General features: G+C 59.2%; 1 protein-coding gene across 1 annotated transcript; it reads left to right on the forward strand.

The window, feature by feature from the left end:
- Positions 1-1,330: 1,330 nt before the first annotated feature.
- On the forward strand, positions 1,331-19,945 carry LOC125176960 (tumor necrosis factor receptor superfamily member 1A-like). Its single transcript, XM_047878924.1, is given in 13 exon segments — positions 1,331-1,466; positions 6,694-6,781; positions 8,010-8,026; positions 8,029-8,140; positions 10,100-10,123; positions 10,126-10,216; positions 11,419-11,498; positions 13,595-13,693; positions 14,294-14,335; positions 14,439-14,464; positions 15,930-16,223; positions 17,837-17,879; positions 18,986-19,945. Coding segments are annotated over 13 exon segments (1,281 nt in total). The 5' UTR covers positions 1,331-1,406; the 3' UTR covers positions 19,291-19,945.
- Positions 19,946-21,065: the final 1,120 nt, after the last annotated feature.

Genomic DNA, 21,065 nt, shown 5'->3' on the forward strand with positions numbered 1-21,065 from the left:
ATCCACCTTCACGGCCGTGGACGTGGTCAGGATCACGGTGTGCGTGCGGTCCTTTCCAGCACGGCTCCAGGGTTTTAGGCTCGTGCCTCTTGACCCAGACCGAGTCTCCTGGTTGAAAGGGGTGGGGAAGAACAGGAGGATGAGCGAAGGCCCTGGTTATTTCCTTTTGTACATGTTGCAGGGCCACGAGTGAGGCCAGCAAGCGGTCCTGTTCCAACTGTTCCGTTACGTCGTCTCCTAGCCTCGGCAGGATAGGTGGAGGTCTGCCAAATAAAATTTCATAAGGGGAAAATCCCTTGACAAATGGAGTACAACGCGCTCGCAAAAGGGCAAAAGGCAGGACATCGACCCAATTTTCGCCCGTCTCAAGGGACAATTTGGTTAAGGTTCTTTTTTAGGGTCTGATGTATCCTTTCTACTTGACCCGAGCTCTGGGGTCTATAAGAGCTCTTAACCCTTACTTACACTTATAAAAAGGGGAAATTTGAAAGCAATGAAATCTCGCCATTTGCAACAATGTGTGTGGATGGATCCGGAGGGAAAATGCTCAGTGAAGTAAGTCCGTCAGGGAAGGACACGAACTATAAGATCTCCCTCACTTGTGGCATTTGAGAAACAAAAGAAACCAACAGGGAAAAAGAGAGACACAATCTCTTATCTAGAGAACAAACACGTGGTCTCCCCAGGGAAGGTGGGTGGGGGCACGGGACGAACGAGGCGAAGGGGATAGTGATGAGCGCTGGGTGGCGTGGAGAACTGGCCAACCACTCTACCGAATATAATATAACCCTGCAGCTGATATAACCCTGCAAGTTAACTATACCAGAACGAAAACGTAATGAAACGTAACACATAAGAGGGAAACTTGGACACAGGCATGCACAGCGGGAGAACGACCAAGGCAGCCGGGGTGATGCCTCTAGCAGCCGAGGAACGCCCAGGTCTGCCGCACCCACTGGCAGCTGGGAGAGGGCCTGGAACAGGGCCTCCGCCACAGGCTCGGAGGGAAACCGCCCTGGGCGTCTTGATCTTGGACTCGGGCTTCCGGGATGGGAGAGAATGCATTTCCACCGTTTGAACCTGCCCGCGTGGGGCGGCCCCGCGAAGGCTGGCTGGGTCCCTCCCTGGGGCCCCCTGGTCACTCTCCACGGTAGGGACGACTTCTTTATAAGGAAAAGGAACCCGAGGCACTGCCCACCTCGCCACCGGGCGGGGTAGTCCGGGCGCAGGGCCAGGCGGCCGAGCCTGCCCCCACCTTCGCCCCTGGGAAAGCGGCTACGTGACGCCTGCGGGCGGGGCGGGGCTTCCCGTCAGGTGACGTGCGCCCGCCCCTTCCGTCGTCCGACCGCCTCTAGTCGGCTTCGGACCGCGGGCTCCGGTCAGTTCCTGAGCGTGGAGCGGACGGGATGGCGGTGGGACGGAGCGTCCCGTGGCTGTGCGCCCTCCTGCCGCTGCTCGCGGCCTGGGTGAGTAGGGCCCGGCGGCGGGGAGAAGCCGGTGGCGGAGGGGTCGGGGAGAAGCCGGGGGAGGCTCGGGGAGGCGTCGGGGGGCGGTTGACTTGCCCCCGGCGCGGAGAAGGGTCAGGAGGGGTCCGGAGGCGCGGGCGTGCCCCGGCGCGGATGGGGAGGCACGGGGAAGGGTCGGGGAAGAGTGCGGAGGCGCGGGCATGCCCGGGCATGGGCATCCTCGGGAGCGGACGCGGAGGCGAGCGCTCAGATGGAGGGGGGTGGGGGGGCAGGCGAGGAGTAGCGCGCAGGCCGGGGGGGTGGGGCGGGGCGGGCGGGGAGGCGAGTGCAGGCCGGCGGGGGGGTGGGGCGGGGGGGGGCGGGGGGGCGGCGCGGCGCGCGGAGAGGTGCGGGAAGACCGGTGTGTCTTCCTTCGGAAGGTGGCGGAATCCGGGAATTCCCGGCGGCTGGGTTCTGGTGCGGGCCGCGGCGGGCGTGCTTAGCTGTGTGGCCGAGCGTGCGCCCTGGCCCACGGTGCCGCACCCCGGTGGCAGCCAGGCGCTGGAGAGGGACACTGCGAGTTTGGGGCCGCCGTCGGATGTGCCGAGCGATCGGCGAGCAGCTGGAGGAGCGCGCACGGATGTGGAAACGGCGGCGGGGGGCAAGGGGGGGGGAATTCTCGAATTTTCTTCAGTGATTCCGGCCTTTAATTCGGTGCATCGCCTTGGCCGTATTTTCTGCGGCCTAGCATTCGCACAGGAATGGTTTGGTGCACAGCCCGTTTCAAGCGTTACAAGAAACGGTTAGGTTTGCAAACCGCAGGCGGCGGAGACTCTGATTTTTCTGCCGAGGTTAGCGGCCCATCGGGGTGCGCAGTTCCGACGTGTGGCCGCTAGGGGTCCTCGCCCCCCCAGCGTTCTCAAAGTTTGGCGCCGCGGCTCCGCTCCCGTCGAGCTGTTCGGGGCCCAGGGAGACGGGCCTCAGGCTCTCCGCACCTAGTGCCTTCCCTGAAGCCAGTTTGGCTACAGCGTCGCTGTGTTTCTGCCCCAGAAAGGATGGCTTTTCGGTACTCTTATTAAATAATGGCCAGTGTGCCAGCTTGAGGCGTTGGTGAAATTCCCGAGGGCAGTCTGGTGTTTTCTGCCCTGTGGGCATTCATGCCTAAGACCTCTGAAGGCCCTCCGCCCTGGGGCAGCCTCTGCTTCTGCACTTGCCAGGTGTAGTAAGCCTTGCCCAGGCTTTGTTCGGAGCATTCAGATTGAGGACCGCGGGGGCCCACTGGCCTGCGTTGTCTCTCTGTCGTAGGCCCTGCCCGCTGGTTGCCAGCAGCTTCTTCACTTGGGGCCGTTTGTGCCAGGAATAAAGTCTGTATGGCGATGCCTTCAGACCACGTTTAACGGCTGAAAAGCTTTATCCAGAGAGCCTTTTCTTTTTTTCTTTCTTTTTTTAATTGTGAATTTTTCTTTTCTGTTTCCACAATAGTAGTTGAGCTACGGCGTTATGTTAGTTTCAGGTGTAACGCAGCGGGTCAGCACTTAACACATTTATACGTGTTGCGCGACGGTCATGACCGTGTCTGGTCCCCGTGCTGCACCTTCCGTCCTAGGCTGGGCTTTTTTTCATCCCTGTGACTTACAACTGGACGTTTGTGTCTCCTGATTCCTTTCACCAATTTTGCCCATCCCCCTCCCCTCTGGCGGCCACCAGTTCCCTGTATGGATGAGTCTGTTTGCATGGCGTTCGTTTATTTCTTAGATTTCCACATCTGAGCGAAATCTGAAGGAATTTGTCTGACTTACTTCCCTTAGCATAATACACTCTGGGTCCATCCGCGTCGTTGCAAATGGCAGGATTTCCTTCCCTTTCACAGATCAGTAATATTCCACTGTGTGTGTGTGTGTGTGTGTGTGTGTCTGTCTGTCTTTCCACGTGTACACACACATCTTCATCCACCTGTTGATGGACACTTAGTTGTTTCCACCTCTCGGCTGTTGTGAATCAGGCTTCGGTGAACGTGGGGGTTTTCCAACATTCTGTTCAGGTGCGTCCCCAAAAACAATCTCTGGATTGTATACGGTAGTTGTTCTTTTCGTTTTTGAGGACCCTCCGTACTGTTGTGCAGGGTAGCTGCCCTAATCTGCGTTCCCACCAACAGCGCGCGAGGCCTCCCTTTTCTCCGCATCCTCACCGACACTTGTTACTTCTTGTCATTTTGATCCTAGCCATTCTGACGTGTGCCAGGATGATTTTCCCGGACGAGGAGTGACGTTGAGCATCTTTTCATGCGTGTGCTGGCCCTCTGTGTGTCTCCGTTGGAGGAATGTCTACTCGAGTCTCCCCCCCCCCCCCCCCCCATTTGCGTTTGTCTTTTTGTTACGGAGTTGTAGCTGTTCTGTCTTTCGGGTCACCCCCTATCGGACGCATCGAGTGCGAGGACCTCCCCCGTTCAGTAGATTGCCGCTCATTTCGTCGATGGCTTCCTTCCCTGTGCAAAAGGAGAGGGCCTTTTTTTTATTCCAGTGAACTTGGCCTTGCATCACCACGTGTTGGTTAGTGTTTTCTCAGGGTACTTTCCTCCACCGCCTTCTTGTCCTGTACACTGTCCGCTTTTGCACGTGCACCTTCTGGAATGCGCTCGCCAGCCTGCCTTCAGGGTTGCAGCGGAAAGGTCTCCCTCCTCCTCCACGTGGCTGCATCACAGCCACTGGACTCAGGGTCCTCAAGCCCCTTCCGCTGCCTTGTCACAGCAGGCCGCAGGCTGGGGCCGGGGTGGTTCCGGAGTCTTCCGCAGCCCCTCCCAGAACCTTCCATTCTGTGAGGCTGGGGTCCGAGGGAAGAAGACGCTCACGTCAGATGGGTGTTCCGTTCTTGTTAACTTAAATCCTTAGCTGCCTGCGGGCTTTTCGGGGTTCGTCCACTCGGTGCCTTGGGGGTTCGCAAACGCCGGTCGGTCGTGGTTCCCACGTGGCTTTGCGTGACTAGCAGGAAATTCTTTAGGGATTTCCTGGCACAGAAGTGAAGGGGCCGGAGGAGACTTGGAGCGTGAGGGAGGGCAGAGAGGGAGGGCAGAGAGGGAGGGCTGCTGGAGCCGGGAGGGGGACCCCTGGCTGGGGGGAGCGCCATGGGGGTGTGGGCCATGGAGAGGGAGGATCGGGAACTGTCGTCATCTGCGAGGCAGGTGCCGGAGGAGTTGAGTCAGGCACTTGGGTCTGGTGTCCAATTTATGAAGGCACCGACACACCTTAGGAAACGGGTGAAGAATGTTTTGATGTGATTTTTTTTTTTTTTTTTTTTTTTTGAAGACTGAAAATCTATGCAAAAACATCCTGAGATGAAAACAAAGACTGGACCCTGCACTTGGCCTGAGCCTGCCCACGTGCTTCACATCCTAGGGTTCCAACCCGGGTTCCAGTAAAAACTTGATTCACAAAAGCTGGCAAGCTCTTCGCTGATTTCATGTCTTAAAATATTGCATCATGCAGTGTTTACGTTGATGGCTGAATGGTGGGGGGGGGCGGGGTGGGGAGAGGAAGCCTACATTTTTCCCGCCCGTGTCCCGGCCCCCGAGGTCATGGCATGTACCGGGGGCCCCCAGAGCGCCACCACCGGTCCAGCTGAAACCACCCCCTCTCCGTCCGGTATGCTCCGGGGCAGAGCATCCTGAGTGCCAGATGGTGGGCAGATGGCAGCGGAGACAGGGGGCCTTGATGGGGGTGTGGTGGGGGGGGGGGCAACTTCCTTTAGTGTCGTTTGCCATGGGGAAGGGGAGGGACCCGGTGCCGGAAGAGCTGGGAGCCCCAGCCAGAGAGGAAACAGCCTCCATTATGTTCGTGACCAGGGTGTTGCAGAAAGGAAAGCTGCTTTGCTCTTGTCGTGAGTTTTTTTTTTTTTTCCCTTTCTTTTGAAAAAAGTTTTCAACTTTTCAGGTTTCCTTTTGAAATAACTTGGGACTTTTGGGGTTAGAAGAGTAGTCCGCATGGTTGTACGACAATGTGAATGGGCGTCCCGGACACGTCACAAACGGTCACTCTTAGGGGTGGTGCGCGTGTTAGCCCGTACTGGCTTCTGCACTTGCCGCCCAGGCCCCCGGGGGGTGACGTGTGCGCCCCGATCACAGTGGGGGCGAGGGCCGAGGCAGTGCCCTTGCCTGTGTCTGCCGTGCCGCGGATGTCCCGGAGCAGACTCCTCCGTCCTCTGTGTCTTCTGTGACCTTAACGCCGCCGAGAGCGCTGACCCCTCGTCCCGCAGAACGTTTCTCTGGTCGGGTTGGGTCTGTGTGGGCGGCTTGCCGTGAACGGATTCCAGCTTGGCACTTTGGGCAGAAACGGCACAGAAGTGACTGGGGTGTCTCTTCCAGTCGTGACATCGCCGTGTCCCCTCACGGCGATGCCGACTTCGGTGACCGTGCAGGTCAGGTTAGCATTTTCTCTTCTGGAGCTGCGCGGTTGTGCAACTGTGTGGAGACCGTGCTTTCCCACGCGCTTCTGTTCACGGTCGCGAGCCTGCCTTGACGGGCTGTTGGCCGAGATCGTGGGCACCGTGGTGTGTGCTCAATGAGCTTTCTTCCCGACGCCTGGCTAAGTGGTGTTTTGTTACTCCTTGTAAATACAAGAAGTAGAATCTAATCCGTTTCCCGGCGCGGGGAAGGAAAGAAGGGATGTGGAGACGGGGAATCGGGGAAGACAGGCGACGAAAAAATGGGCACAAAGGTGGGATCTTAAGCACACGGCAGAGATGCAGAAAGCGAACGCGAATGCGGTGCTGGTCCGACACGTGCACACAGGCTAACGTCCTCTCCGAGCGATCGGGTTGGGCCAGAAGGGCAAAGCCTGGCGAGGTGGGGTTTTTAAGAGCTCTGCCTGTGGAAGGACGCAGCACAGCCGGTGGGACGCAGACGGGGCAGGGACACGGCAGACTGACTCACCGAGGGACAGTGGGGTGACATCAGCACGGGCCGGCACGGAGCGTGCGTGTCTGAGGACGTGCCGTGAGTGGCAGCTTGGGGTTACAGGGAACGTCACCGAGAGGCAAGTGTGCAAATACAGAATTCACAGATCCGAGGGGCAAGTGTGCAAAGACAGAATTCACAGATCCGAGGGAAGGTCCCGGCTCGTGCGCCCCCAGCGAAGCCCGCCCCCAGGAGGTGGCCGTGTGCTTCTCTGCACGCGTGTGTCTGGGCAGAGGATGCGTGGGCCCCATCTACAGATGGCCCCTCTCGATGACGCCTGTCTCCCCTTTCTGATTGGAGGTGGACGTGGCGCTCGGCGTGGCCCCGTGTGACGTGACCGAGTACCAGCCGGAGGACAGCAACCTCTGCTGCCAGCTCTGCCCCGCTGGTGAGTCCCAGGGAACCTTCCGGGGCCTTGTGGGGCTGCCCGGGGTGGGGGGATCCCCGCTGGCTGGCGTGGGCGGACCTCTCCTGGGCAGCCGCCCACCCGCCCCGTCCACGCCCCGGGGACTCGTGAACCGGGTTGTGGGCTTGTTTTGGTGGGTGGGGCCGGGGCCGCTGGAGGCAGAGGTGGGGGTGCGTCCCCAGGCCGGACGCTCCTGTCGGGGCGACTGTGGACACCTGAGGAAGGGAAGTCCTAACAGGGCTGGGCCAGCACCGTCCTCACGCACGACGCGTCCCGTGGAGCCTTAGTCACCCTCGTGAGGATGCTCTCAATTAGCCCCATAAGCAGACGGCGGGCCTCAGGCTCCGAGGGCCTGCTGTGTCCTCGCCCCGGCCCACCTCACCTCTTGCCCAGTCACCGCCACGGCAGCCGGGCCTGCTTTGTGGGGAACCCGGTCAGCCCGCTGCCCCCACCTGCGCCCGCGCCCGCCCACACAGATAGATGTGCACGCATTGTCGTTCACGGTGTCTTTGTGGGGGCCTCCACACGCGTCCACCGTCTCCATCTGTAACCCCCCCCCCGGCCCCACTTGTGCCTCCTTTGCTCTGGGACCCTCGGCCGTTGCAGGGCTCCTGTTTCAGGGACCAAACATCCACACCTGGGCCGTTCACACCTGTACATCCCACACACACCTGTGCGTCCACAGCTGCGTGCACATGTCCCCACACACGCACGCGGCTCATCTGGGAACAGGTGGGACACGGCTGGCCCAGCTGGAAACCTGGTGAACTCAGCCTGGGTGAGGCCCCCTCCTCCCAGGGAGGTGTGATTTGACTCCACTACGGCCTTTGCACAAGGCAAGCGCTAGACCAGGGGGGCTCCTCCGGGACTGGTCAGAGCCCTCGGTCTCTAGACCGCCAGTGCTCCCTGTAAATCAGCCTGGGGTCCCCGGGGCGCTAGGGGCAGGCACACGGGCGTTGTCAGGCTCTCGGGCCACCTCCAGCGTGTGTGTGGTCGAAGCCCTCCGCTCACGTGGGCCGGGAGTCGCCAGCGAAAGCCGAGGGGCGCCAGGTCCCCGGCTTCTCGGACGCAGGTGGCCAAGTGTCCGTTCGGAAACGCTCCGAGGAGGTGTGGTTGGTGAGGGCTGGTCCTCCTCGAGGGGAGGTCTCGGGGGCTGGGTTGGGTCTGCTGCGAACCCCCTCCTCACCTCCACGACCTCCCTTTCACACAGGCCAGTACGTCTTCAGGCACCGTGCAGGGTGAACCATACCGCTGGCGAGTGCCGCGTCTGTGAATCGGGCACCTTCCTCGCCTTCCCTAATGGCGAGCCTGCTTGCCAGAGGTGCATCCAGTGCCGGAAGGGTAAGCGGGCACAGTGGGGTCTTGGCCTTTCAACTCGGCCCGTGGGCCTCGCCCGAGGGAGTTACTACAGGTGAACACGTATTTTTATCAGGACGGGGTGGTTGTGTGTGTGTGTGTGTGTGTGTGTGTGTGTGTGTGTGTGGTTAAGGAATCTCCATCCACAGGCAGCCAGGATTTTAGAGGTGCTGTATACGAGACCTATCTACAAAACTTTGTCTGAATTTCAACATATCAGCAGCGGATTATTTAAAAGATGTAATTTTTTTAAAAGATAACCATTTGCATCAGCAAAGACAAAGAAAATAAGATCCTTTGAGATAAATCTAGCAAAGGACGTATAAAACGTTTACGTGAACAAACAACAGTTTGGAAAATCTAAACATACAGAGAAATACAAGACTATGGGAGGACTCCACGTTTAAAGGCACGTCGGTTCTCCGTGAAACGGTTCTCAGATTTGGTGTGTTCGCAAGTGAAACTCCCAACAGCACGTAGCAACTCTCACGCGTGCTGTATATTTTAAATATATGGTTTTTACTTAAAACAAAACAAAACCCTCACAAGGGTTTCATGGAACTCGATGAGCGGACAGTGGCCGAAACCCTCCGGAAGAGGGCAGAGCGCAGCGGGCTCTCCGCGTGGTCACATTTCGAGGCGACGGAGACAGCGTGATTTGCACAAAGGGGAAGACGGCCCACGGATGTGGAAAGTGGCCTGTGGCACCGCGACCGACCCGTCCACGGGAGGAAGGGCGGAATCGCAAACGACGCTGGCCTGGACCGCGTGCTGTCCTTTGGTGCAGGACGGGAAGCTTCCACTGCCCCCAGGAGTGGTTCCTCCCGCGTCACAGTCCACAGGTGAATGTACCGGTTTGAGAGGAAGACGTGACGAGTGTTCAGGACTTCCGAGGCAGCGACAGAACATTTCACGGGATTTCTGAAAACCCTACACCACAACGTCGAGGTGGGTGGCGTGTGCGGCAGTCGAACGACCCAGCTCCCGTTCTGTCGCGACACAGCCCACGCGTAATTCACACCTGGAGCAGCACCAGTCGTACGGTTTGGAAAAACGCTTCAAGTGGAGACAGACAGACCGACCGACGTGGTGGAAGAGATGGGGCACGGAGCGCCGGTAACCGTGGTGAGGAGCGCCGGCGTGAGGGACGGACGGAGCGTCGCTGTGGATGCCCGGCATTCGCGGGGACCCGGAACAGCGAGCGCTCCGTCCCCACGGGAGAAGCAGGGTCCGCACACAAGTTGGGGCTGCCCACCCGCCCCGCGTCCCGATCCAGACCTGGACGGGCTCTTGCCCGTGTGTGCTGGGACGTGGGGAGGGGTTCGCAGTCGCGTAAAGCCAGAAGCAACCCGAGCGTCCGCTGACCGAGAAGCGGTGTGCGTGTGGGAGGGAAGCCGCGGAAGCCGGCCCGGCCCGTGCGCGGCGGGATCCCGCCTGCGTCGCGTCTTGCCAAACCCGTCTGGGTTCTGGAAGCGGGAGAGCGGCGTGAGGCCGTGGAGGGACCGGACCCGGGTGCGGGTCTGGACGCGGCGTCGAGCTGCGAGTGTGGTCGTGTTTTGTCTTCGTCTGTATCTCGAGTACGGTCTTTGATGTCCAGCGCGGCGGAAGGCTCTGGAAGGGTGGTCGTCAGCGTGGCCGCTGCGGTTCTCGCTGGCCGGCGGAGGGGGCCCTCTGTTCTATGCGTTCTCTCCCCGAGGTTTTGCTTGTGTGGACACGTGGTGGCGGTGTGACGAGGTGAAGGGCGCTACGGGCTCTCTCTGAGGAGGCTGGCCCCGGCCCCTCGGCCCAGGCTGCAGGGGTGAGGGCCGGCTGTTGGCTCCTCTCCGCCCCTGCGTAGACGGGAGGGTGAGGACGGTTCGGGTCCTTGACCAAGGTTCTGGGCGTGGCCCGGTGTGGGCAGGGACTTCCCGTCCGCCCCTGCTGACCCGCGACCTCTCCCACCAGGAGATCAGGAGGTGGTGGCCAAGTGCTCCCCACCAGCGACCGGCAGTGTCAGTGCAAAAATGGGAGCTTCTACTGCAACTCTGTGGACTGCGTGGAAAACTGCCTGCGGTGTAAAAGGTCCTGGGGCACAGGCGTGGGCCCCTCCTGTCCTCCCAGTAGTACAGACCCCAGGCTCCCAGTGGTGGTAGAGACAGTCAAACACAGAGGCAGTGAGGACTCCGTGGGGGGGGGGGGGGGGGGGGGAGGGTAGAGGGGCGTGGGAGGGGACCAGGCTCTCAAGCAGAGGCCCGGCGAGGAGGGTAGGGAGCCATAGAGGGTTCTGGGGGAAGAGCAGTCCAGGCAGAACGGTAGGACCGCGCCCTGCGGCAGTGCGGGACGGCCGCTGTCCCCGTGGGGGTCCTGTGGCTGCGGTAACAAAGCGCCACAGCTGGGCAGCTTCGAGAAAACCAACAGAAGTGTGTTCTCTCCCAGCTCTGGACACCAGGCGCCTGAAATCCAGGTGTGAGCAGGGCCGTGCACCCTCCGCAGGCTCTAGGGGAGGACCCTGCCTCGCCTCCTCCAGCCTCTGACGCTGTGGGCGCCCCGTGATGCTCCTTCGCTTACCTTCCATCTGCTTCTGTCTCTGCGAGGTCACTCTTGCGTGTGTGTCTCGATGTCTGCACACGGCCTCTCTCTGTCCGTCCGAGTTCCCTCCTCAAGGACACCAGTCCTTGATTTAGGCCCGCCGTAGTCTGGCACGGCCTCACTGTGAGGTGCTTCTGTCTGCAAAGACCCTGTGTCCAAATAAGGTCAACTTCTGGGGTTCTGGGTGGGCGTGGGTTTGGGGAGGGCGCTTGTGGGAGACCTGTACGGTGGCAAAGCCACTTAAAAACCGCTCCGGTTTCTGAGGCACATTGTGAACTGGTACGACTCAGGTTCCTGCGCCTGGCGAGTCCAAAGTAAGGACTGCTTTCAGGTCTGGTGTGATCTAGGCTCTGGCTTCTCGGGGCTTGCTTGCTTGTCCCCTTCTCCACGTGCTTCCTCTTTGGCCTAACTTCTCTCTCGATGGGCATGGGGCTCCAGCTGCAGTAGGGCCGGACCTCCTAGCCACACACAGCTCTGTCCAGGGAACAGAGAGGGAGGCTCTTCCCCGGTGTGGCACAGAGCCATAGACGCTTTTATTCTCCATGGAGCCAGTTTGGGCCAGAGAGCCCGGGAGATGCCAGGCAGTGTTTGCCCTGAAGGCTGGCAGCCGGCGTGGAGCTGTGGGCGGTGGGAAGGACGTTGCGTGCCGCGCCCGGGCAGGGAGAAGTAACGCTCCGGGTGTCTTCACCCTTCAGGTGTCCTGGCGTTGTCCTGTCCCCTTGCAATGCTACCAGCAACACGGTTTGTGCCACAGAAACTGATCGAGGGCGTCCAGGTAAGGACTGAGCTCGTCTCTCTCTCTTTTTTTTAATGTTTAATATTTGAGATAGAGACACAGAGCGTGAGCGGGAGAGGGTCAGAGAGAGAGAGGGAGACACAGAATGCGAAGCAGGCTCCAGGCTCCCAGCTGTCAGCACAGAACCCGACGTGGGGCTCGAACCCACGAACCGTGAGATCGTGACCCGAGCCGAAGTCGGCCCCTTGATCGACTGAGACCCCCAGGTGCCCCCTGAGGTCATCTCTTGAATCCAGGTCGGCAGACCTTTCCCACAAAGGTAAAAAGCGTAGGTTTTGCAGGCCCTGCGGTCTCTCTTGTCACTCCTCAACCCTCCCTGCCCCTGAAGCAAAAGCCAGAGACGGTAAGTAAACAGATGGGCTCGGCTGGGTGCCATTAAAAGCGTACTTGTCGTGGGCTGGGTTCCCGCGGGCCACCGTTCATAGACCTCCGTCTTGAGTAAACAGCATCCTTGGTGACAAGCTGTGCCTTCCCCCCGCCTTGTGCTCTCTTGTGTTAAGGGCCCGTGCGAGACATGCCTGCTTCATACTGAGTCGCAGGCAGGTTTGTTTCTTACTTTCGATAATCGTAGCTGACCCCTGAACGGCATGGGGTGAGGGGCGCCGCTGCCCCACGCGGTCAGATCCGCATAGAACTTTTGATCCCCCCCAACAGCCTAACTACGAATAGTGTACTGTTGACCGGGAGCCTTAGCAGTGACTTGAAGGGTCGATTGACCCCTGTTTTGTGTGTTTTGTCTATACCGTGTGCTGTGTTTTTAATAAAGTAAACTGGAGGGGAGAAAAGGGCGTTAAGTAAAGGAAGGGAAAATACGTTTACGGCGCCCTGCTGTTTATAGAAACGATCCACACGTAAGCGGACCCTCGCGGTTGAAACCCATGTTCAAGGCTCAACTGTGTTTATAAATGTTGGTAATTACAAAGTTAGGGCAGGATTCCTTTTTATTCATGCTGAGGGGTCTCCCGAGGGACAGGCTCTTCGCTGAACGAGGTCCCTTTATTGTGCCCCGTGTGAGAGATCTCTGCTCACCTCGAGATCCTCACGGGGCCCGCCAGAAGCCGAACGCTTTGCCCGTTCTGATTGTGTCCTGTGATGAGCCTGGGATCGGTGTTCCGCATGCTGTGGGGTGAGGGGGTCAGGCTTCGATGTGTTTTCCCACACGCACCCACGAATGACCCAGGACCGTGTTTGGAAAAGACAGTCCCTCCCACCTGCCCTCGGGGTCCCCGGGTGGTGAAGGCAGTTGCTCCTGTTCGGTTTGGGGCCACACCCACCTGCAGGCCTTGCCGGCAGAGGCCCAGGGCCCCCAGTCCTTCCTCCGCACGGTCTTTGGTGTGTCAGTTCACACTGCGGGATCGGCTTGTTGATTTCCACAGAAAATTTTGATTCACGTAACGTGCACTTTGAAAGGATATTTTAACACTGGGAAAAATTGGGAAGGGCCTCATCTGAGAATAAGGAACATCTCGGAGTCAAACAGCAGCACCATGCGGAAGTTGTGCCCCACTGTCTATCCTTCCCAGCACCGGCTGCTGACGCCAATGACGTCCGGGTGGCTGAGGGTCCAGGGCTCAGATGGGTGTGCCCTGCCCCCCCCCCCCCCCACCCCCCGCCGTGTCTTTGTGTCCATGAGTGATGTCGGTGCTGTGATCTCACCAGGGTGACACCGGGACACCCAAGTGGTCATACCAGATGTCTCCCCAGGGTGGACCTGCCCTGTCCCTCAGGCCACCGTGGGTGGGCCTTGCTCTAGTCAGGACTGGCCGTCCCCTGCCTCCTGCTGCCGGCTGTGACCGCTCACACCGGAGCCCCGGCCTGGGTACCAGAACCCCTAGCCGCTCTCCTGGCCCTGTACGCCTCCTGCTGCTTCCAGCCCCCTGCGTGGGGCCCCACGTCCCCTGAGCCTGGGGTCCTCGTCCGTGACACAGGAAGCGCGAGCCTCTCCTGTCTCCCACTGGGGACGTTCGAGATGGTGATCCGTGGGAGAGGGCTCGGGGACTTTGTGTAGCACGTGACTTGAATGAGGAGGGTGTGCCTGACCCTCCTACACCACCCTCTGTTTTGTCTCCTTCCAGAAAACAAACGTGGGTCTGAGTTCCTCGTGCCGTGGGTGACCGTTAGCGTCATTCTTGCTGTCGCCGTCATTGTCGGTATTTATTGGTATAAAAAGAAAGGTAGGTTAGTGTCAGTCCGTCCTGGAGAAGCCAGCTCAGCAGCAGCTCAGAAGTGGACACTTGGGGTTAAGAGGGCCCTGACGGGGACTTTTTCACTTCTTCAAAAAAATTCTTTCTGTTTTTAGTGTTTGTTTTTGCGAGAGACACAGCGTGAGTGGGGGAGGGGCAGAGAGAGAGGGAGACACAGAATCCGAAGCGGGCTCCGGGCTCCCAGCTGTCCGCGCAGAGCCCGACGCGGGGCTCGAACTCCTGAGCTGGGAGACCATGACCTGAGCCCCGGTCGGACGCTTCACGGACGGAGCCCCCCAGGCGCCCCGGGGACTTGTCCATTGGAAGCACGGCTGTGCTCATCTTCTCCTAGCGCTCCTGAGCTCCGGGCTCTGGCACGGGGCCCCTGCCGCCTGCTCCCTGGCACACGGGTCTTAAGGCCAGGGTCTCCGGTCCACCGGCTGGGGACGCCGTGTCTGGGGTGCTGTCGGCCGAGAAGCAGGGCGAGGCGGGGGTGCTGTGTCAGCGGGGGGCTCCTGGGGTGGGTGGGCGGGGGCTCCCGGGTGCTGGCAAAGCCCCCCAGGTGGCGCTCACCTCCTGTGTCCTTCCCAGGCGTGCGGGTCTCCTACCAGCCGATCGTCAGGTTGCTGAAGGGTAAGTGTGCTTTCTTGCCAGTTCAAGGCACTTCCTTGCCTCACGGAAGTCATTGTCCCCGCTGATACCAACCGTGGTCATTTCTCTTCTTTTTGGTCTTCAGGAAGGTCGGATGGCCCAGGTGGCTTTGTGAGTACTGCCCCGGGGGTTGCCTGATGGTAGCTGCTGGCCTCGGTGGCCGCAGAGTCCCAGAAGATGCCCGGGGGCGGGGGCGGGGGCGGGGGGCGGGCAGGCGGCAGCCCCTTCCTCGGCTGCGTCTGCCGCACCTTGTGTGGGGGCGTCCACGTGCGCCTGAGCGGACAGAGCCCCGGAATGTGCTGGTCGGGACCAGAGTGGAAAACGAGGCAGGCACGGAGGGGCAGAGGGGTTCTGCGTGTGGGTCCCGGGGCTGCCGAAGCAGGTCACGACGCATCACGGAGCTCGTTGCTTCCGTGTCTGCGGCCGCGGGGCTGGCTCTTTCCAACGCCTTCGGGGGGTGGGGGGGGCCCCCTCCCTGCATCTTTGGGGGAGGGCGGCGGCCGGGAACCCTGGGTGCTGGGCGCTTAGAGGCATCCGTCTTTCTCTGCTTGCTCCCCACCCGTCTGTGCATCTCAGAGCCGGTCTCCTCTTGGGGACACTCCACCCCGGGTTGCGGCTCACGCTAATCCAGTGTCTACCCCCCCTGCAGTCAGGTCCCGTTCGAGGGCACCAGGGGTTAGAGCGTAGGCACACAGGTGCATCTCGGAGACGCTGCGGGTTCGGTTCCAGACCGCTGCCGTGTAGCAAGTGGCATGGGAAAGCCAGGCTTCCTAGCACATAGGAAAGTTCTGCGTGTCCTGTACCGCAGTCTCTTCAGTGCGTGATGGCCTCATCTACGCAAACCGTGCACACCTCACTTAAACATTTTATCGTGAGTGCCACCCACCCTCTGAGCTCCGGGTGAGCTGTCGTCACGGATCGCAGGTCACCAGATACAGTAATGACGACACAGGTCGAAATAAGGCGAGAATTACCAGAATGTGGCACAGAGACACGAAGTCAGCCAGTGGGGTCGGGAAAATGGCGCCCACAGATGTGCTCAAGGCAGGGTCGCCACGAACCTTCATCTGTAGAGAATCGTACTTGGCAGAGAGCCTGGGGGGCCCAGTCAGTTAAGCATCCCACTCTGGAATTCGGCTCAGGTCACGATCTCACGGTTCATGAGATGGAGCCCCACATCGGCTCTGTGCTGACAGCGTGGAGCCTGCCTGAGATTCATTCATTCGTTCTGTCTCTCTCCCCCTCCCTCCCTCTCTCCCTCTCCCTCCTCCACCTACATATGCTCTCTCAAAAAAAAAAACCGTACCTGCAAAGTGCAATAAAATGACATACGCCTATATTTTGGGGCGGGGGCCGCTTTCCACCCACCACAGGCTTGGGTTGGGGGTCTCGGGACCCCTCCCAAGCAGCTGGTGGCAGAACAGGGAGCTCACCCCATGCGGTGTTTTCTAAAACTGCACATTTCCCGCGTAATCGTCAGGCAGTTGACATCCCCCCACCCCCGCCCCGGGTAGTGGCTTGGGAAGCACCTGTGCAGCAGGCTCCTGTGACCAAGAGAAACGACTTTTTCCTTCAGCCACGGAGAAGCAATTCACAGCTTGAGACGGTGCGACCCGAGGCGCCTGAGCGGGACAGGCCGGCCCCCGGCACAGAAACCCAGCCTGCGGAGGAGGAGAGCCTGGCCTTGATGCCCAAGGCCAGGCCCCACCCGGGGCCCTCAGGGGAGCCCGAGGAAAGCCCTGAGCTGCAGGCCTTGGTGGTCGGAGGAAGCCCGGTGGTCCAGGAGCAGACGTTAGAAGCCTCTGCTCCTGCCGCTCCGGAGCCCCAGGACGGGACCCAGGCGTCCCCTTCGCTCAAGAGTCTAGAGGAGGTGAGTGAAGTGTCTGCGTGGGTCCCGATGATGACGCAGCGCGTGCGTAGCGGGCATCCGTGTGCGCGGAGCTCCGCGTTAAGTGCTAACGTGCGAGCTTTCGCAGCCGTCTTGTAGGAGTGCCCTGGGGCGGCTTAAACAGCACATCCTGCCGTCTCAGTCCGAGAACAGGCCGTCGCGGGGCTGCTTCCTGCTGAGGCTGCGAGGGATGGTCTGGTCCAGGCCTCCCCCCCAGCTGCCGCTGGTGTCTGGCCGTCTTCGGGGCTCCTTGGCTTGTACTGGCATCGCCCCGACCTCTGCCTGCACTCTCAGGGCCGCGTCTCCCTGTGTACGAGTCCGCGTCCAACTTGCCCCTGTTCCTGAGGACAGGGGGCGCCTTGGAATAGGGCCCACCCCAGTAACCCTGTCGTAAGCTTACTGCGGGCAACGATCCTGGTCCCAAACACAGTCAGTGTTTACGGGTTTGGGCCTCAGTGTTTTCGGGGGGGCAGGGGGGGCAGAGGTCAGCCCCTAACAATCCCCAACCCGGCCTGCTGTCCGAAGGGACTGTGACACGGAGGTGGGTGCCGAGGCTCTGAGAGTGTCCTTGTCCGGGTCCCGCGCTTGGGGTGTGGCAGGAAGGAGGAGGCCCGGCCCGTTGGTGTCGCACACCAGGGCCTCCCGAGCGCGTGTGTGTCTTGTTCCGCGCGGTGGACCTCGGCCGAGCACCGCCCGTGTGCCAGCCGTGCCGTCCGGGTCGCGGGACCATGGGAGAGAGGGGCGGGCCTCGTCCGGGTGTGCTCCCCCTCGGAGGACAGCAGCAGTCCCCATCCTCTGTTGCAGGGATGTGGGGGCCCGTCTGGAGTTGGTGACACCCGAATAGGGTTTGACCAGCTGGGCAGATTCCTGCTGAGTGGCACTGGTGGAGGGGGGCTGTTCAGGAAGAGGGGGGGCCAGAGCCAGCACTTGGGGCCTGACCAGGGTCTGTTTCTGAATCCTCAAGGAGCTGCGGGACAAGGTCCCAGGGAGGAGATCACGGGACCCTGGGCGGCTGTGGTGGGGGTGCAGGGAGGTCAGGAACTCTGCTTTGGAGCCTGGGTTCCTGGGTCGAGTGCCGTTAGGCGTCATTTCAGGGACACGGTCTATGACTTCAGATTCTCCAAGAGTTCCGAGGGGAGTCAGGTACAGAAGTGAGGACCCTCGTCCGTCTCGGCGGGAGGCCTGGGGGGTCCCTCTCGGGCGGACACCTGTGCGGTGCTCGCACACACTGGCATCGTCTGCGACTAGGAAACTGCATTTACGAGTGTCCTCCCTGTTAGTATTATCTGGGCCGGGACAGGTCACCCCCTGGTGACAGTTCAGCTGTCACCTGCCTGCCCGAGCAGGGGTCTCCGTGCCATAGCGGCAACACTGTGCTGTCCCTCGGCCCGGGGCATGGCGTGTCCCGGGACCATGGGCCGGGAGACACGAGTGGGCTGTGAGCTCTCTGCCCCCGTCGGGAGCTCCCTCAAGGCCACTTCACGTTCACAGAGCCACACCTGCCTCCACCCTGCTGCTCCCTCCCACCACGTCGTGCTTCCGTTTCAGACATGGGTTTCTTGCGCTGGGTCAATTTTATTTCTTTCTCTTTGCAGCGATACAAAAAGGAATATTTTGTCAAGGATAACTCCAAAGAAGGTACGTAATCTGAATTGCTCACTTACGGTGAGTGACCGGGCTTCGCCTTGTTTCCGGGGACCCCTGCCTGCATGAAGCTGTGGGACCTTGTGTCAGCTCGACCCGTGCTTTTTCACAGCCACTAATGGCATTAGGGGAAACAGCATTTGCCAAACATGAGTTTTGCGAGGTTCATCATGCTTTGATCTTATGATCCATTCGTGTGTTTAATTTTTTTTTTTTTCAACGTTTATTTATTTTTGGGACAGAGAGAGACAGAGCATGAACAGGGGAGGGGCAGAGAGAGAGGGAGACACAGAATCGGAAGCAGGCTCCAGGTTCTGAGCCATCAGCCCAGAGCCTGACGCGGGGCTCGAACTCACGGACCGCGAGATCGTGACCTGGCTGAAGTCGGACGCTTAACCGACTGCGCCACCCAGGCGCCCCTCATTCGTGTGTTTAAGAAACACGAACGGGCAGCAGGAATGCTTTCTACGCTCCTAGATGGGTAGCCCCCCCCTCCCCCCTCCGGCTAGGAGACATGCTACACGTCGGGTGCTTTTGTATCCCCTCCACTAACAGTTCTGCAAGATCGCCCCATCACACGGGTTTAAAAACATGACAGTCTGAAACTCGGGCTACAAAAGTCGCCCCAGGCCTCAGATCCTAACCATGGTCCCCAGCTGACACCAGAAGGCCTTCCTGTCCCGACCGTCTTCTAGCCTTTTTCTGGGGGTCAAGGGAGAGAAGGCAGGTGAACTACAGCAGACTGCGTTCTCCGACAGCTTCCTGCTTGCCCCCACCCTCGGCTCCTCCCGGGCTCGGGCTCCAGGGCTCCAGGGCTCGAGGAACGAGCTGCAGGCAGGGCGCCTGCGGGGCAAGAGCTGTGGCAGAGGTGGCCCAGCCTCCGTCTCCCAGCCCCTGGGCCTGATCACTTCCGGGAGACCCCTGAGGTCGTACAAGACCTCCCATGTCCTAGGTGTGGTGTGCTGGCCAGGGGGCCCGGCCCCGGGGCAATGGGACGGTGGGGCCACCCGTGACCTTACTCCTGGGGCCCAGCGACAGCAGGTGCCACGTGGTCATCCCAGAAATGTAACCGTCTTCCTTTTCGGTTTTGTTTCTTGCAGCTACCACTAGCATCCATTATGAGTTTGTAAAGAGCAGCACAGGAAACGACTGGAAGATGTTCATGAGGTTAATTGGTCTGGATGAGACGGACATTGACTCTTGCGAATGCGAGAATCCAGGCAACTTAATGGAGCAGCGTCATAAGATGCTCTTTACGTGGAGAAAGAAGCTGGGAAAGGACGCTTCTGTTTTTAAACTCCTGGCTGCCCTCCATAAACTGGGGCTTCAAATGTATTTGCAAAACATTATAAACAACTTAGTTGCCGAAGGTATTTTAGGCAGGCATGTGGGGACCTCCGACTAAAGTGAAGTTTTGGCATTGGATTATGCCTTCAAGCAGGACTTCAAATGGACTGGACGTGATCTTCTTGCCCAGGTCTATCCTATTAGGAATTGTTTGAGTCCCAGGTGAAGTTGTGTGCGTTCTCTGAATTGATTTCTACAGAACATTTCCATCAGGGAGGTCAGTTTTACGTGCCAGTCGAGAGTGTTTCTCTGCAAGGGACCGGGAGCTTCAGAGACTGCCGGTGGGGACGTCCTGCGGGGACTGGGGATTCCAGCAAGTTGTGGACTCTTGGCAGAAGTATCCACTTACTGTGTCGGGTTGATTCACATTCCTCAGCCCTCTTCTGGGTGCCGAAGCCAGGAGGGTTTGACTATTTTTCTGCCATGGCCTGCACCGGGTCCAAGTCACTGCGATGTCCCCAGGACCTAGAACGGGGTGCCATTGTGACTGAGTGCTCTGTGAGTGTGAACAGCTCAGTGACCAGGAACCTGTACCCGGCAGCTGCATGAGACCATCTCAGGGCTTCAGCTGGAGGCCTAGACCCCGGCCTGCTTTTTAAAAAAATTTTTAAGGGGTGCCTGGGCGGCTCAGTCGGTTGAGCATCCAACTTCGGCTGGCTCGGGTCACAATCTCGCGGTTCGTGGGTTCGAGCCCCACGTCGGGCTTTGTGCTGACAGCTCGGAGCCTGGAGCCCGCTTCTGATTTCTGTCACTCCCCCTCTCTCTGCCCCTCCCCTGCTCACGCTATGTCTCTCAAAAATAAATGTTAAAGAATTTTTTTTTTTAACGTTTGTTTATTTTCAGAGAGAGTGAATGACTCCATGTTTCTAAGCTAATCCGTGCTTAGAGTGGGCAGGTTGAAAGGAGGTTACATATTTTTTTTAACTCTATTTCGTAAAAAACTTTTTAATTTTAGTTCATAAAAAACTCTTTCATAAAAAAAAAAAAAAAAGACCACTCAGAGCCTGAATTCTGCTTCAGATTCTGTCTCCCTCTTTCTCTGCCCCTCACCCATTCATGCTCTCTGTCTCTCTCTCTCTCAAAAATAAACCTGAAAAAAAAAATTTTGTGAAGGTACTGATATCAAGATTTTGTTCTTTATTTTTACCTAATAAAATTTCTGTCTTAAGTAGCATTTCCTTTTATTTCTGGTGGGTACACAATCTTGGGTGTGATATCTTTAGCAGGGGAAGGCATGCACAGGGGAAGGAACGGACCCCAAGGATGCGATTTGCCAGACGGAGGGGCTCTGGGAATGTCAGTGGCCTCAGAATGGGATCTCCACCCTGCCCTCCTCACTCGCCCCAAACCTCGCCAGATTAGCCTGCACACTTCCAGCACCAAGCCCTTCGACTTCCAGTTCCTCATTAAATGCTGCTACAGCCACCCAGTTCAGGAGCTGAGGTGTCCTCTCAGAGGTGGGATGCCACCGACTCTCTCGTTGACCCTCCCCGCCACACCCCAGTGTCTGCTGCTTCCTGTGGCTCTCCCAGGCTTGTCTACTCACCCTACCAATCCAGGCCACCATTCACTCTCCTACAGACTATTGAAAGGCCTCGGGTGTTGCTTTCCTCTGGCTCTCTGGGGTTCATTCCACCAGCACCTGGCAACTGAATGACAGTCCTCAAGCACAAATACAGTCATGCCTTGTCCTGTCTAAACCCTTCAGGGGTCAGTGCCCTTCTTGACCTTGCTTACAAGATGCTTCAAAAAGGTCCGAGCTATGGCCTGTGCCTGGAGCCCCGCCTCTTGCCAGGGCTGCTCCAGCACCTTCTGTGCTAAGGCTCAAGTTAT

Source organism: Prionailurus viverrinus, chromosome D1 (genome assembly GCF_022837055.1).
Source record: "Prionailurus viverrinus isolate Anna chromosome D1, UM_Priviv_1.0, whole genome shotgun sequence".
NCBI classification, from domain to species: domain Eukaryota; kingdom Metazoa; phylum Chordata; class Mammalia; order Carnivora; family Felidae; genus Prionailurus; species Prionailurus viverrinus.